We start from the raw sequence: 16,843 nt of genomic DNA, 5'->3' as shown, positions 1-16,843 counted from the left end.
GTCATAAAGAGTACACTGTGTAACACTGTGTCACAAGCTACACAGAAAGTCATATAGAGTACACTATGTAATACTGTTTCACAAGCTACACAGAAAGTCATAAAGAACACACTATGTAACACTGTGTCACAAGCTACACAGAAAGTCATAAAGAGTACACTATGTAACACTGTGTCACAAGCTACACAGAAAGTCATATAGAGTACACTATGTAACACTGTGTCACAAGTACACGGAAAGTCATAAAGAGTACACTATGTAACACTGTGTCCAAAGCTACACAGAAAGTCATAGAGTACACTATGTAACACTGTGTCACAAGTACACAGAACGTCATAAAGAGCACACTATGTAACACTGTGTCACAAGTACACAGAACGTCATAAAGAGCACACTATGTAACACTGTGTCACAAGTACACAGAAAGTCATAGAGTACACTATGTAACACTGTGTCACAAGTACACAGAAAGTCATAAAGAGCACACAATGTAACACTGTGTCTCAAGTACACAGAACGTCATAAAGAGCACACTATGTAACACTGTGTCACAAGCTACACAGAAAGTCATAAAGAGCACACTATGTAACACTGTGTCACAAGCTACATATAAAGTCTTAGAGTACACTATGTAACACTGTGTCAAAAGTACACAGAACGTCATAAAGAGTACACTATGTAACACTGTGTCACAAGTACACAGAAAGTCATGAAGAGCACACTATGTAACACTGTGTCACAAGCTACATATAAAGTCTTAGAGTACACTATGTAACACTGTGTCACAAGTACACAGAACGTCATAAAGAGTACACTATGTAACACTGTGTCACAAGTACACAGAACGTCATAAAGAGTACACTATGTAACACTGTGTCTCAAGTACACAGAACGTCATAAAGAGCACACTATGTAACACTGTGTCACAAGCTACACAGAAAGTCATAAAGAGTACACTATGTAACACTGTGTCACAAGCTACACAGAAAGTCATATAGAGTACACTATGTAACACTGTGTCACAAGTACACGGAAAGTCATAAAGAGTACACTATGTAACACTGTGTCCAAAGCTACACAGAAAGTCATAGAGTACACTATGTAACACTGTGTCACAAGTACACAGAAAGTCATAAAGAGCACACAATGTAACACTGTGTCACAAGTACACAGAAAGTCATAAAGAGTACACTGTGTAACACTGTGTCACAAGCTACACAGAAAGTCATAAAGAGCACACTATGTAACACTGTGTCTCAAGTACACAGAATGTCATAAAGAGTACACTATGTAACACTGTGTCCAAAGCTACACAGAAAGTCATAGAGTACACTATGTAACACTGTGTCACAAGTACACATAACCTCATAAAGAGCACACTATGTAACACTGTGTCACAAGCTACACAGAAAGTCATAAAGAGTACACAATGTAACACTGTGTCTCAAGTACACAGAAAGTCATAGAGTACACTATGTAACACTGTGTCACAAGTACACAGAAAGTCATAAAGAGCACACTATGTAACACTGTGTCACAAGTACACAGAAAGTCATAAAGAGCACACTATGTAACACTGTGTCACAAGTACACAGAAAGTCATAAAGAGTACACAATGTAACACTGTGTCTCAAGTACACAGAAAGTCATAGAGTACACTATGTAACACTGTGTCACAAGCTACACAGAAAGTCATAAAGAGCACACTATGTAACACTGTGTCACAAGCTACACAGAAAGTCATAAAGAGCACACTATGTAACACTGTGTCTCAAGTACACAGAAAGTCATAGAGTACACTATGTAACACTGTGTCACAAGTACACAGAAAGTCATAAAGAGCACACTATGTAACACTGTGTCTCAAGTACACAGAACGTCATAAAGAGCACACTATGTAACACTGTGTCACAAGTACACAGAAAGTCATAAAGAGCACACTATGTAACACTGTGTCACAAGCTACATATAAAGTCATAAAGAGCACACTATGTAACACTGTGTCTCAAGTACACAGAACGTCATAAAGAGTACACTATGTAACACTGTGTCACAAGTACACAGAAAGTCATAAAGAGCACACTATGTAACACTGTGTCACAAGCTACACAGAAAGTCATAAAGAGCACACTATGTAACACTGTGTCACAAGCTACATATAAAGTCTTAGAGTACACTATGTAACACTGTGTCTCAAGTACACAGAACGTCATAAAGAGCACACAATGTAACACTGTGTCACAAGTACACAGAAAGTCATAAAGAGCACACTATGTAACACTGTGTCACAAGCTACACAGAAAGTCATAAAGAGCACACTATGTAACACTGTGTCTCAAGTACACAGAAAGTCATAAAGAGCACACTATGTAACACTGTGTCTCAAGTACACGGAAAGTCATAAAGAGCACACTATGTAACACTGTGTCACAAGCTACACAGAAAGTCATAAAGAGTACACTATGTAACACTGTGTCACAAGTACACAGAAAGTCATAAAGAGCACACAATGTAACACTGTTTCACAAGCTACACAGAAAGTCATAAAGAGTACACTATGTAACACTGTGTCACAAGTACACAGAAAGTCATAAAGAGCACACTATGTAACACTGTGTCTCAAGTACACAGAAAGTCATAAAGAGCACACAATGTAACACTGTTTCACAAGCTACACAGAAAGTCATAAAGAGTACACTATGTAACACTGTGTCACAAGTACACAGAAAGTCATAAAGAGCACACTATGTAACACTGTGTCTCAAGTACACAGAAAGTCATAAAGAGTACACAATGTAACACTGTTTCACAAGCTACACAGAAAGTCATAAAGAGTACACTATGTAACACTGTGTCCAAAGCTACACAGAAAGTCATAAAGAGTACACAATGTAACACTGTGTCTCAAGTACACAGAAAGTCATAAAGAGCACACAATGTAACACTGTGTCACAAGCTACATATAAAGTCTTAGAGTACACTATGTAACACTGTGTCACAAGTACACATAACCTCATAAAAAGTACACTGTGTAACACTGTCACAAGTACATAGAACGTCATAAAGAGTACACTGTGTAACACTGTGTCACAAGCTACACAGAAAGTCATAAAGAGCACACAATGTAACACTGTGTCACAAGTACACAGAACGTCATAAAGAGCACACTATGTAACACTGTGTCACAAGCTACATATAAAGTCTTAGAGTACACTATGTAACACTGTGTCTCAAGTACACAGAACGTCATAAAGAGCACACTATGTAACACTGTGTCACAAGTACACAGAAAGTCATAAAGAGCACACTATGTAACACTGTGTCACAAGCTACACAGAAAGTCATAAAGAGCACACTATGTAACACTGTGTCTCAAGTACACAGAACGTCATAAAGAGCACACAATGTAACACTGTGTCACAAGCTACACAGAAAGTCATAGAGTACACTATGTAACACTGTGTCTCAAGTACACAGAAAGTCATAAAGAGCACACAATGTAACACTGTGTCACAAGCTACACAGAAAGTCATAAAGAGCACACAATGTAACACTGTGTCTCAAGTACACAGAAAGTCATAAAGAGCACACAATGTAACACTGTGTCACAAGCTACACAGAAAGTCATAAAGAGCACACAATGTAACACTGTGTCTCAAGTACACAGAAAGTCATAAAGAGCACACAATGTAACACTGTGTCACAAGCTACACAGAAAGTCATAAAGAGCACACAATGTAACACTGTGTCTCAAGTACACAGAAAGTCATAAAGAGCACACAATGTAACACTGTGTCACAAGCTACACAGAAAGTCATAAAGAGCACACAATGTAACACTGTGTCTCAAGTACACAGAAAGTCATAAAGAGCACACAATGTAACACTGTGTCACAAGCTACACAGAAAGTCATAAAGAGCACACAATGTAACACTGTGTCTCAAGTACACAGAAAGTCATAAAGAGCACACAATGTAACACTGTGTCACAAGCTACACAGAAAGTCATAGAGTACACTATGTAACACTGTGTCTCAAGTACACAGAAAGTCATAAAGAGCACACTATGTAACACTGTGTCTCAAGTACACAGAAAGTCATAAAGAGCACACAATGTAACACTGTGTCTCAAGTACACAGAAAGTCATAAAGAGTACACTATGTAACACTGTGTCACAAGCTACATATAAAGTCTTAGAGTACACTATGTAACACTGTGTCACAAGCTACACAGAAAGTCATATAGAGTACACTATGTAACACTGTGTCTCAAGTACACAGAAAGTCATAAAGAGCACACAATGTAACACTGTGTCACAAGCTACATATAAAGTCTTAGAGTACACAATGTAACACTGTGTCACAAGCTACACAGAAAGTCATAAAGAGTACACTGTGTAACAATGTGTCACAAGTACACAGAAAGTCATAAAGAGCACACAATGTAACACTGTGTCTCAAGTACACAGAAAGTCATAAAGAGCACACTATGTAACACTGTGTCACAAGCTACATATAAAGTCTTAGAGTACACTATGTAACACTGTGTCACAAGCTACACAGAAAGTCATATAGAGTACACTATGTAACACTGTGTCTCAAGTACACAGAAAGTCATAAAGAGCACACAATGTAACACTGTGTCACAAGCTACACAGAAAGTCATAAAGAGCACACTATGTAACACTGTGTCACAAGCTACACAGAAAGTCATAAAGAGCACACAATGTAACACTGTGTCTCAAGTACACAGAAAGTCATAAAGAGCACACAATGTAACACTGTGTCACAAGTACACGGAAAGTCATAAAGAGTACACTATGTAACACTGTGTCCAAAGCTACACAGAAAGTCATAGAGTACACTATGTAACACTGTGTCACAAGTACACATAACCTCATAAAAAGTACACTGTATAACACTGTCACAAGTACATAGAACGTCATAAAGAGTACACTGTGTAACACTGTGTCACAAGCTACACAGAAAGTCATAAAGAGCACACAATATAACACTGTGTCACAAGTACACAGAACGTCATAAAGAGCACACTATGTAACACTGTGTCACAAGCTACATATAAAGTCTTAGAGTACACAATGTAACACTGTTTCACAAGCTACACAGAAAGTCATAAAGAGTACCCAATGTAACACTGTTTCACAAGCTACAGTCATAAAGAGTACACTATGTAACACTGTTTCACAAACTACAGTCATAAAGAGTACACTATGTAACACTGTTTCACAAGCTACAGTCATAAAGAGTACACTATGTAACACTGTTTCACAAGCCACATAGAAAGTCATCATACTAAAGATACACTGTGGCAGATACAGATTAAATCCCTGTTACTCGATACCTCAAGGCATCCACTTTAACAGGCCAAGGAATGTGAAATTCTAACTAGCTCATTGAATAGACACATGCCGTTTGCCTTCACAGGAACTGATTGTGACAAAAACAATCAGAAAATAATTACAACTGCACTGAAGCAACTGCTAGAAACATCTGCCAATCCCTCGGGTGGCCATCCCCGCCAGGAACTGAGCCTCTGAGAGGAAGTACAGCATTGGAAACCTCACACACCAACTTATTGTACTACTGATACTCACACATCACCCTGTCCTCATAAGTCACTCATTTGATACACCCCACTTCACTAAACAGGGCTATAAAAATGCCGGCCAATGTAACAGTACTTTTCAATGTCTCTGTCAGAGTAATCAGATCTATAGTAAGCATGATAAGCTTTACTTTCAGCAATATGTGGATGCCATTACAAAGAACTGGATGCACAACAGGCATTTAACTAGGTGTCCCCAGAGAAATAAAGAAATCTTATTTAAGAATATATATGTACAAAGCAAAAAATAAAATCCAAATGGAGCCCAGAACAATGCTTAATTTCAGAATATAAATCTAGACTTGCCAAATCATTCTAGACTTGGGTTTGATTCCTTTTTCAATTTATTCTTTTGGGTCTGGGAGACAAGACTCCTCAGAGGTTAATAATATTGATAAATCTTCGAATTTCCAAATTTCCAGTTGATGTTATTAATTTTATTTCGATATCATTAATATTATAGATTTGCAAAGGTGTCTTATATTTTACTGACACAGGAACAATGAAGAGGAAAAGAATGTAACGTTAAAACATTCATTGAAACCTCTGAGGTTTTCTTAAAAATTGACGGGTTTAATTCATAGGTGTCACTATTCATGTGTCATATTACTTCAAGCTCATTGGCTAATCAACATGTGTTATCCTAGTGATGAACTGTGGTTTGATTGATTGCAAAGCTGCCCCGAACAATGTGATGCCATGTTGGAGAGGGGGCACTGGGGGAGATGGAGGTTTTCTCTCCCCATGTCACGTGCCAACAAACGCACATTTGAGATGACGCAGAATGACATGGAAGTTGGCTGGAAAGTGTGTGTGCACCCATAGTATTTGTCAATTAATTTAATCAGGGACAGTTTGGACTGTCAGGGACTGGCCATTTGATATCTATATTTGCGGGAGGGGGGAGTCTTTGATTTGATTTTGTAGGGGGATATATATTTCAGCTACAGCAGCAAAACCAGATATATATTTTTCTTATTGTAACTGAGCCAATATACTTATATTTTTTTTTAAACACCCTGCATCAATCAATGTAAGTCTTGTGGCAAACAATTTCTTTTTTTTCAACACATGCAAGCAAATGATTACAACAATATTCTGGGACAACGTATTTTTTCAATAAAATCTCAGATCCCTGGGGAGTATGAAACACAAACTGCCTGTGAGGCACAGTTAACAGTCACATTACCATCTCATCCGACCAGGTACCCATTCACTGCTGGATAGACAGAGGCATATTGTGAACAAAGTCCCTCATCACATGTAACCCTTGTATATAGTTGCATTGTTTTGTATCGATACATGATCTACCAAGGTAATTATCTATCATCGCACCGAGTATCCCAATACAGCAGACTTTTGATGAACTGTTATACTCCTCGCACCATATTCAGCCCTTAGTGAACTGTCCTCACTGATATTCCGTCTGCTGTATCTTGACAGAATCTAGTCCTTGATTTCAATACAAGAAAGTAACCATTAACATCGAAGGAAATAATATTCAAAAGTACATATTTATCATTAAGACTCCACATTTCAGCTGTCTAAAACTCTACTTATCACAAAAACACACGGTACTCAAAGGGTTAATGTTTTTATCATACGGTATCACACGTCTCCTATCTACACTATCTGGAATCTCTTCCTCTCTCAGTACAGCTGTTTAACATATTATTATGAAAATACGGAGAGACAACTCCGCAAGTCATAAATCTCTGGACAGTCAGCTATGCCGAGGTCAGCATGACATGTGGTAGAATTTCAGAGGACAGACTGACGAGGAGTGTTCTGTAAAAATGAGTCAATGCTACTTAATAAATAGGACTTATTTCCTCAAATTTGAAGGGTTTAGTCTCACTGTATGATACACACAACTGCTTGCCTAAAGAAAGTATACACCCACGTTTGATGGTGGCTAAAAATGAAACAAACAAGAAATAATTATTCGATTGTGATGTATTTGATAAGGGTGTCATAACAGTGTTTTGGACCTTAAGTTTGCAGTGATTTGGTGACTGTTTTCAGTCTTGTAACATTTCGATAACGGTTGTAATATTTCAGTTAAATCCAATTTTCAAGTGTATTCTTTTGCCTGACAGTTTCATTTGGATTTTCAAAATTATTTGTTTATATTTTTCAGCTACTTTCCAAACCTTGGGTGAGTCCTGACAAAATGGAATGAGTTTTATAATTAACAAAGGTTTGGTGTCATTGGGATCATCAGGGATCCAACAAAATGTACACAAAAGCATTATTAACTACCATTCTCTTCGGATATGTACTACATTAAAATATGACTGTTGTGATTCATTGTTCAGAACATGACAAAAAATGAGTAAACTGACAAACAGAATGCCGGGGCCCCGTTCCTCAAAGCAATCTTAGCACTAAGGTGATCGTAAGTCCCATACTTTAACATAGGCTTGCGATCATTGTAGCACTAAGATCGCTTTGGGGAACGAGGCCCTGGTCTTGCCATAACACAAATAATGAAGTTAATCGAAGAAGTCGAAAAACATTCATTTTAACACTGAAAAGTACAGCACCCAACCCACACCAAAAATCAGACTGTCACGTTCTGCAGTGAAAAACGATTATTGTCAACCCGGGATTCACCACTGACCGTGCAATCAGTATCTTGAATAACCACCCCTCTAACGGATGACGTTCGCGAGGTGTCTCCTCATACTGCTGATCAGACATCTGATTTTCAACATCTGGATCCTCTGTCATTCCTGGTGCAGTCCCTGGTCAGTTCATTCATGTTTAGGGGCGGTCGGGTAGCCTAGTGGTTAAAGCGTTCTCTCGTCACGCCGAAGCCCCGGGTTTGATTCCCGACATGGGTACAATGTGTGAAGCCCATTTCTGTTGTATTGCTGGAATATTGCTAAAAGCGGCATAAAACCATACTCAGACAGACTCAGTCATTCATGTTTTGAACTGGAGGGTCTCTAGCTCTCACTGGCCAAGGCTATTTCAAAGGTGTTCAATTAGATTCAGTTCAGGATTTTTCAGGATTTTTGGGAATTGGATTTTGAATCAGGTGGCGCTTAATTAGTGTCTATATAACACATATTTCAGGAGGGTCATTTTAACTGTGTTTCTTTAATGCATTTGTGCCTGTAGAACATATAGGATCCGTGCAAGAAATATAAGTTGTAGCAGTATCACGAGGGGTACATGTGGTTACATTTCCCTCCCAGGCAGGATACGTTGTATTTTATCAAGAACATGTGAACCAATCAGATCTCAACATTCTGAGGTAAGATAATGGATGTTGTATTCCGGTTGGTATTTCTGTTTATGTCCCTTTCCAAATCACCCATGGGGATTTTGGGTTACAAAAATTGGTCCCCACCGCCCTATGTTATTTAACACTGCACTCTGCTATAACATTATCATTACGTATAATGAAATCCAGCTGTCTGATTGGCTAGTTGACATCTTTAAAGCTCCAGATAACTTTTTAGCAATTTAGTATTTACTCGAAGGTTTCGATTTTATTTGGGTTATTACATTTTTCATTGGGTAACCAATATTTTTTCACTCATCTATTAATGACTTTATTGGGTTTTTCCCAAAATGAGTTAACCATTTTGAGATTTCAAATGAAATAATGTTTTAGATGTATATAAAGGTTCTAAATATAGGCTTGACCTGGAAAGTCAATTAGGTCGTAATTGTGTTTTAGAAATTAGCTCTGATGTACACATGCTGAAAAAGCTTCATTGGGTGTTTACACGTGGTGTTTTCAAACAATTGAGTTTCCCATTTCATGCATGCATTTCTGTACGCAAGTTAATTGAAAGTAATTGGGTTTTGAATAGTTTTGGACCGCCTCCGTGGCCTAGTGGTAGAGCATCCGCCCGGAGAGCGGACGGTCCGGGGTTCGATCCCCGGCTGCGTCATACCAAAAGACGTTTAAAGATGGTACTTGTTGTTACCCTGTCTGGCGCTCGGCATTAAGGGGCTAAAACAAGGACTTGTCGGCTCAGAGTCAGTATACTGTGTCTGAGTGGGGTATTCATGTTAAACTGCGGCATGGTATCTCAGTGGGCTAGCACTATAAATCGGCATCAGTCCGGACTAGCACAAGCAGCCACACACACGTGCATGCACGTCGCTATATAAGTGCAATAATCTTGGACGCAACGTTAAACCCAATTTCACCTCACCTCACCTTGAATAGTTTTGGTGGGTATTTTACAGCTCTGCATCTTGTGAAAAAAAAGGTCGGTCAGCTGGCATGTATGGATATCATGCATCATAGTCACTATTTTTGGAACATTTTCTACAACTTACAAAGCTACAAGCCACTCTTTATGCCTTGAACCAACTTCAAACTACTTATTACTTATCATTCCAATAGTCAGTTGACATTCAGTCCAGGTGAGCTAACTGCAACAAGAAGACGATGTCATCTATTTCATGTGTATATCCCCCACCTGTTTAGATATATTTGTTTGCAACAAGGTGCTACCAGAAATATTCCAGCAAAATTTCAGTGGCCTGAAAAGAATCAGGTCTTGACCAGACAAACCAATGACTGATATAACAAATTTTATATTTGGGATAACACTTTCTTAGTAAAGTACAGATTTTCGTACTTTTGGGGGGTTGGGTCCCGTCTGGAATTCAAACCCACACTTGCCAGAGTGAGGCACCTAATCGCCAGCAAAGTCAGCGATCTAACCCAATCAGCCACCGAGGCTTCCACAAAAATGAAAGTCCGCCAACTGGTACTCTAGATCACGTACTTTGAGTACCCCCTGACAAGTGTAAATTGGCACGAGAATCTGTACTTTACTAAGAAAGTGTTATCCTAAATATAACATTTGTTACATATGACCACTTTCTAAATGGCATTGTGTATTCACGGGTGGCCCAGTCGTCTAAGGCGCCGCGATTCGCTGTGCAGAGTTGCGTCCCTTGGGCACGCCAGAAACCTATGATTGTGGGTTCGAATCCCGGTTCGCCCCTATTATGTTTCTAGGTTTGTCAGCACCATACCCGTGCTCGTGGGTTTCACCGAAGTGGTAAACGTCTGAGACCTGCATCACTTCGGGCTTTCCTCCCACATTAAAAGCGGCGTTAAACCCAACTCACTCACTCACTCACAATGACTGATAGTATGAGCAAACACTCCATGTTGTCAGGGAACAATGTCACACAATCAACCATGTCACCTGGGATGACCAACAAATATGTAACCGAATGGGACAAAACTCTGTGAATGAACCCTTCACTCATCAGAACCCAAGGCCAAATCGTTGCCTTGGAATGAATTAAAAAAGGCGAAAAGATTTGTCAAACTCCTGAATGGTACATGAACCATATCAGCACTTACCTGATATAAAGTTTCACAAATAAATATTTCACCGCTTATGAAACCACTCTGGAAATGAACCCTACACTCATTTGAACCAGAGTCCAACTTGATGCCTTGAAAATGCAAAAAAATGCACACAAAATCTTGAATAGCAAAAGCTCCAGTTCAGTACATGCTTGATGTGTATACAAAGTTCATGACAAAATTTTGAACAGCTTATGTGTTCTGTTCCGGAAACCAAACATGGCGGACGGACAGAGCCTGATTCCATCTCCCCCACAAAACTGTTTGAGCAAGGGGATAACACTGATAACATAGTTCCTACTCACCTTTAAAATCAAATAACAGACAACATATGGAATAAACTTAGCAAACAGACTGGACTATGCTATTTATATTATTGTCCAGATTCCAATCCCTGATAATATTTGATAATATGGTAAATATATACTTACTTTCCTCCAATATACAGTCATACAGATGCTACATATTTTCATATACCACACTTCACATTACATGCAATAAATACTTAAAGTAGAACGTTATCAGTTATATAAGGCAATAAAGAGAATTCTCTTCAATACAGATACTCATTCTCATTCTTAATAGTTCAAACATTGCATCCATGGTCCCGTGGAATGGCCATATTTATATATATATGAAAGTAACCCTTTTGGAGGCTAGCTTATCATTAAGTTCTCATCATATAAAACAGGTGTATCTCATCTTATCAAGAACTAACATTGCTGCTATACTCTTAACAACTACTAACACTCTACATCCCTGGATGAAGGTTCAAGGTAGTCAACACTGCCGATGTGATGGCAGTGTAGGGGTTAATTCTCATACCGTTCACTCCCCCACCTGTTCTGTAATAAAATCTTCTACGTAAACAGTGCATAACCAGATTACACACCTATGAGGGCAGATTAGCAGACTCCCAACAATGTCAAGCCCATCCAGAGTGAAACCGTTACTGGAAAGGACTCCTCAAGTGATACACTCCAAACAATAAGTCACTCATGAAGAAGTCTCACAAAGGTGCGACATCACAAGTTTGTCTTATTGTGCCAATTAAAGGTGTAATGTTAATTCGGAATACACTCTTACAGACGAGACACATCAAAGATATACTATACACCATTTCTTACACTGAAGAAACAGGTCAATATAAAGATTTATTATTGCATGTCTGGTCAATTAAATGAGAGCCTTACCATACTGTCTTGTCATTTCAAGCTGCAAAACCGCAAACAGTAATGACAGCATTTCCTAATCGTATATGTGACCTAATTTGGTTTGGGGTCGTGTTATGGTGTACAAATGTGTCAGTATTTGTCACAAATTGTTGTCTTGGGCGACTACATGGATGAAATATACTGTCAACATAATGCCACTCGCATTTGATTTATAAAGTTCTTCTTTGTCTGACTTTGCACCTGAATGTGAATAATCTATGGCGGCACAACGTGTATAAAACATACCTAAATCAAGAGTAAAATTGTCAAAACAGAAAAACCACATACCCACCCACAAATGAATCAGTATATTTTTCAACCTGCTGTCTCAGGAAAGCTACATGCTACATTGATGAATCATTGCAATGTCAGTTGTGAAAGGAATCCCCCCCCCACCCCACCCCCAACCCAACCCTTGCAAGATTCCACTCCCCCACAACAAAGCAATGTTTTTCTGCATGGACTGAATGGACTGACGACTGGTCTAAAAACCTATGGTACTTAGTCTGAATTCTTACTTTATCCTTTTCCACGGGTGGACTAGCTTCTGATTTGGGTGGATCTTGGGCCTTCTCCTTTGTATCGATATCCTCTGGAGGTGTGTCACAACTCTCCAGCTTGGATCCGGGACTTCTTTCTGGGCTTTCGGAATCCTTCACTTTGCACTGAATGGTCGTGCTGTCGTCTGCTGACACAACGTCCTTTAAAATCAAAATACCGCAGTTGTAAGGCGTCATGGACAGGTCACGTTACATGCAATAGACCTCATAACACACACGACTACTAGGTCTCGAAACATTGCACGTCTGCTCAGAATCTATACGTCTAGGACCGTCGGATTAAATTTCATCGAAGCTGGAGCAGGCCATGTCGAAATGGCAACGTGGACTGAAGGTTTCGAAACACTCTTTATGTCACATGAAAAGTTACTTTGATAACGGAAATGAGATGAAACGGTTTACCAAACATATACGAACCTTCATCCTGAACGCTGGGAGTTTCGCGACCCTCGTTGCCTTGTTGAAGTACCAAACTTTCCTCCGCCCCTTCCTAGCCCGGCTTGTCACAAGTTTCCCCCAGACGATATGCAGACGACTTCTGCAAACGTAAACAGAAAGCACGTGGCGTATGCTAATAATGGCACCGCTCGCCCTCGTTATAACGGCGATATACCCTTCCACAAACAATCCCAGTCGATATCTTCCAGGAATTGATACTCTCAGAGGTCAGGGGTCACAGAGCTCGGGATTCAAAACTGACATCAACAGTTGGCGTTATATATATCGGACTGGCGATGACATTTCCACACTCGTAGCAAATCTCCTCAACAGAGAAAGCAAATTAGCAGCGTTTGAATTGAAATGTCAGACGCCGAAATGCGGAAGTGTCGTCCGGAAATACACAAGTTTAGCGTGCAATTTTCAATGGTTTATGCCATCATAGAATGTGTTTAATAATTACTAAAATCCGACAACTTGGGTGATAGGAAGTTCGACTTTTATTGATACGGGCGATGGATGAAGTGGTTTGGGAGATATGATAGATAAGATAATATTTATTGCAGAAACGTTCCATTACGGGACAGATGCAATTTTAAAGACAAGACATTATGATTTATATATACATATATATACAGACATACATAATTTACATTCCTGTAGACACATACAGAAACAAAATAATCAATATTACATATTTTTATACATAAAATGTCAACGGTTGATTATGAGGGGGTATTTATTGTTTGAAATTATAGATGTGGAAACAAATGCAGTTGATATTGACTGCTTCATTATTTGACAGGATGTATTGAAATAATTTGTCTTCATGACTGTGGACATTTACATTTACATTTTGTCTGGATAGTTTTTCAAATAGTACATTTCTTTCTCGAGTGTGTTTAATACAGTGAAGTAAGTAATGTTTTTCGTTATCAATGATTGAACATGTAGAGCATAGCCTCTGATGTAGTGGGGTTGGTGGCTTTGTGTGTCTTCCAAGTTCAATATATAATTTATGGTTACTTAATCTTAGTTTAGAAAAGTGAACTCGATATTTTTTTACTTTACAGTGACTGAGATAGGGTTCTAATTTTATTTCATTTTTAACTATCCTATATGTCCTAAGTTTGTTTCCTGTGCCTCTTGTTGTATTTACATCTTGAAGAGATTCCTTGAAGAGGGAGTTGAATTTAGATTTGTCTCTTTGAATATTATCGTAGATAATTCACACCAGACGACATAAAGAACATGCATTGGGATACCTCAAGCTAGGGGTAAGTTTGTTTGTTTTTTATGTAACATTTATGTTGTTTCCTCCCACGCTGAGATATCTGAAATCATGTTTAAAGCGGCGTTATGATGAAACTTAGAGATGTTGGATGAATGTTGTTTTACAACGCAGTAAGCAATATTCAAGTTAAATGATTGCAGCCAAACAAACCGTTGGAGTACGATGACCTGCATGAAGGTGCCAACTCCACTCTCTAGGCATCCGGCATACCACTTAATGTGTCATGGTATCCGATTTGAGAACTCCTGATTCATTCAGTGTACACAACTGGTACAAGTAAATTAGACTGGGATTTCACATAGAATGCATGGTCATGCATGCTGTCGTCTGTCTCCCTGACCCAAGAGAATATATTAAAAGAGGAGTCCAACTCAAGTCTAGAATGATTAAGCACTGTCCTGGGCTCCATTTTGATTTGATTCTAATCATTTTGTAGATATATATTTGTAAATAAGATAACTTTATTTCTAGGACTGTTAGTATATGCGTGCTCATAAGCTTCGGGCTAAATATTTGATTGATCTGTAAACCTTTGCATCAGAAAAAGTTAAGAAATACATTTCGGATGAAATATTGGCATCCGAGTGCATATAAACATTTCATGACATCCAGGATCCTGCGGCATCCGGCTTGGTGGCATTCCTCGTACCAAGAGGGCTTGGACTCCGGCCTACCAAGGGGGCTTGGACTCCGGACCACCAAGGCGGCTTGGACTCCAGCCTACCAAGGGGTTTTGGACTCCGGCCTACCAAGGGGGCTTGGACTCCGGACCACCAAGGGGGCTTGGACTCCGGACCACCAAGGGGGCTTGGACTCCGGCCTACCAAGAGGGCTTGGACTCCGGACCACCAAGGGGGCTTGGACTCCGGCCTACCAAGGGGGCTTGGACTCCGGCCTACCAAGAGGGCTTGGACTCCGGCCTTCCAAGAGGGCTTGGACTCCGGCCTACCAAGGGGGCTTGGACTCCGGACCACCAAGAGGGCTTGGACTCCGGCCTACCAAGGGGGCTTGGACTCCGGACAACCAAGGGGGCTTGGACTCCGAACTACCAAGAGGGCTTGGACTCCGGACCACCAAGGGGGCTTGGACTCTGGCCTTCCAAGGGGGCTTGGACTCCGGACTACAAAGGAGGCTTGGACTCCGGACTACCAAGAGGGCTTGGACTCCGGACCACCAAGGGGGCTTGGACTCCGGCCTACCAAGGGGGCTTGGACTCCGGACCACCGAGGGGGCTTGGACTCCGGCCTACCAAGGGGGCTTGTACTCCGGCCTACAAAGGAGGCTTGGACTCCGGACTACCAAGAGGGCTTGGACTCCGGACCACCAAGAGGGCTTGGACTCCGGCCTACCATGAGGGCTTGGACTCCGGACCACAAAGGGGGCTTGGACTCCGGCCTACCAAGAGGGCTTGGACTCCGGCCTACCAAGGGGGCTTGAACTCCGGACTACCAAGAGGGCTTGGACTCCGGACCACCAAGAGGGCTTGGACTCCGGCCTACCATGAGGGCTTGGACTCCGGACCACAAAGGGGACTTGGACTCCGGCCTACCAAGAGGGCTTGGACTCCGGCCTACCAAGGGGGTTTGAACTCCGGACCACAAAGAGGGCTTGGCATCGGAATACCAAGAGGGCTTAGCATCCGTCGTTATAGAAGGCTTGGCATCCGGCGTACCATACCGGGGTTTGCACGCTCAATGACGCTCATGCATAATCCAAGCCACCGAGTCTGACCACCCGAACCAATAAGTCACATCGAACAACAGGAGGTTGTGGGTACCTATTCTAACCCACATCACCGCGAGGGTGCAAGGGGAAAGGTATAGCTTCGAGAACTTGATGGAATATTGCAGTCAGATACTGAAATTCTACACCGATATTCCATAGATTCTATAGAATTTTATGTCGATATGCTGATAACAATATTCTCAAAGACATTCTATAGGTACCAGAATATTGATTCTCTATGAAATACACGATAAATCAAGACTTTGCTTCCGTGTAACAATTCACATGGACTTTTGTTATTGATCGGGTATTTATTATTTTCGTCAAGAATGCATAGTGATGTAGTTTGTGGTCTATGTTATAAGTTTAACACATTTTATATTACTTCATGGGCTAGAGAGTATATTGTTTGCATCTGGCGCAGCTGCGTCTGGGTAGGACAGGAAAAGCCTTTCGACAGCTGCAGATGCCCTTATGATCATACATTTCATTTAAGTTTTGTTTGTTGTTAAACGCCGCACTCTGCAATATTCCAACTATATGACGGCGGTCTGTAAATAATCGAGTCTAGACCAGACAATCCAGTGATTGACTTCATGAGCATCGATCCACGCAATTGGAATACGATGACATG

The 16,843-nt window shown here is 40.4% G+C and overlaps 1 protein-coding gene across 5 annotated transcripts in view; it reads right to left on the bottom strand.

The window, feature by feature from the left end:
• LOC124140405 (RNA-binding motif, single-stranded-interacting protein 3-like) overlaps nucleotides 1-13,325 on the bottom strand; it is a 321,419-nt gene extending 308,094 nt beyond the window's left edge. For 4 of the 5 annotated variants that reach the window (XM_046507936.2, XM_046507937.2, XM_046507935.2 and 1 more), the window contains exons 1-2: nucleotides 13,170-13,325; nucleotides 12,711-12,893 (exon numbers count right to left, since the gene is read on the bottom strand). In XM_046507936.2, the coding sequence (XP_046363892.1) occupies nucleotides 12,711-12,893; nucleotides 13,170-13,175 (189 nt within the window). In that variant the 5' untranslated portion in view covers nucleotides 13,176-13,325. The remainder of the gene's footprint in view (nucleotides 1-12,710; nucleotides 12,894-13,169) is intronic. The other variant, XM_046507939.2, reaches the window with a different exon arrangement.
• Between the last annotated feature and the right edge of the window lie 3,518 nt (nucleotides 13,326-16,843).

Source organism: Haliotis rufescens, unplaced genomic scaffold (assembly GCF_023055435.1).
Source record: "Haliotis rufescens isolate VD_foot unplaced genomic scaffold, xgHalRufe1.0.p SCAF_37, whole genome shotgun sequence".
Taxonomy (NCBI): Eukaryota; Metazoa; Mollusca; class Gastropoda; order Lepetellida; family Haliotidae; genus Haliotis; species Haliotis rufescens.
Note: the sequence above shows the minus strand (reverse complement) of the source record. Positions and strands in the feature narration are given on the sequence as shown.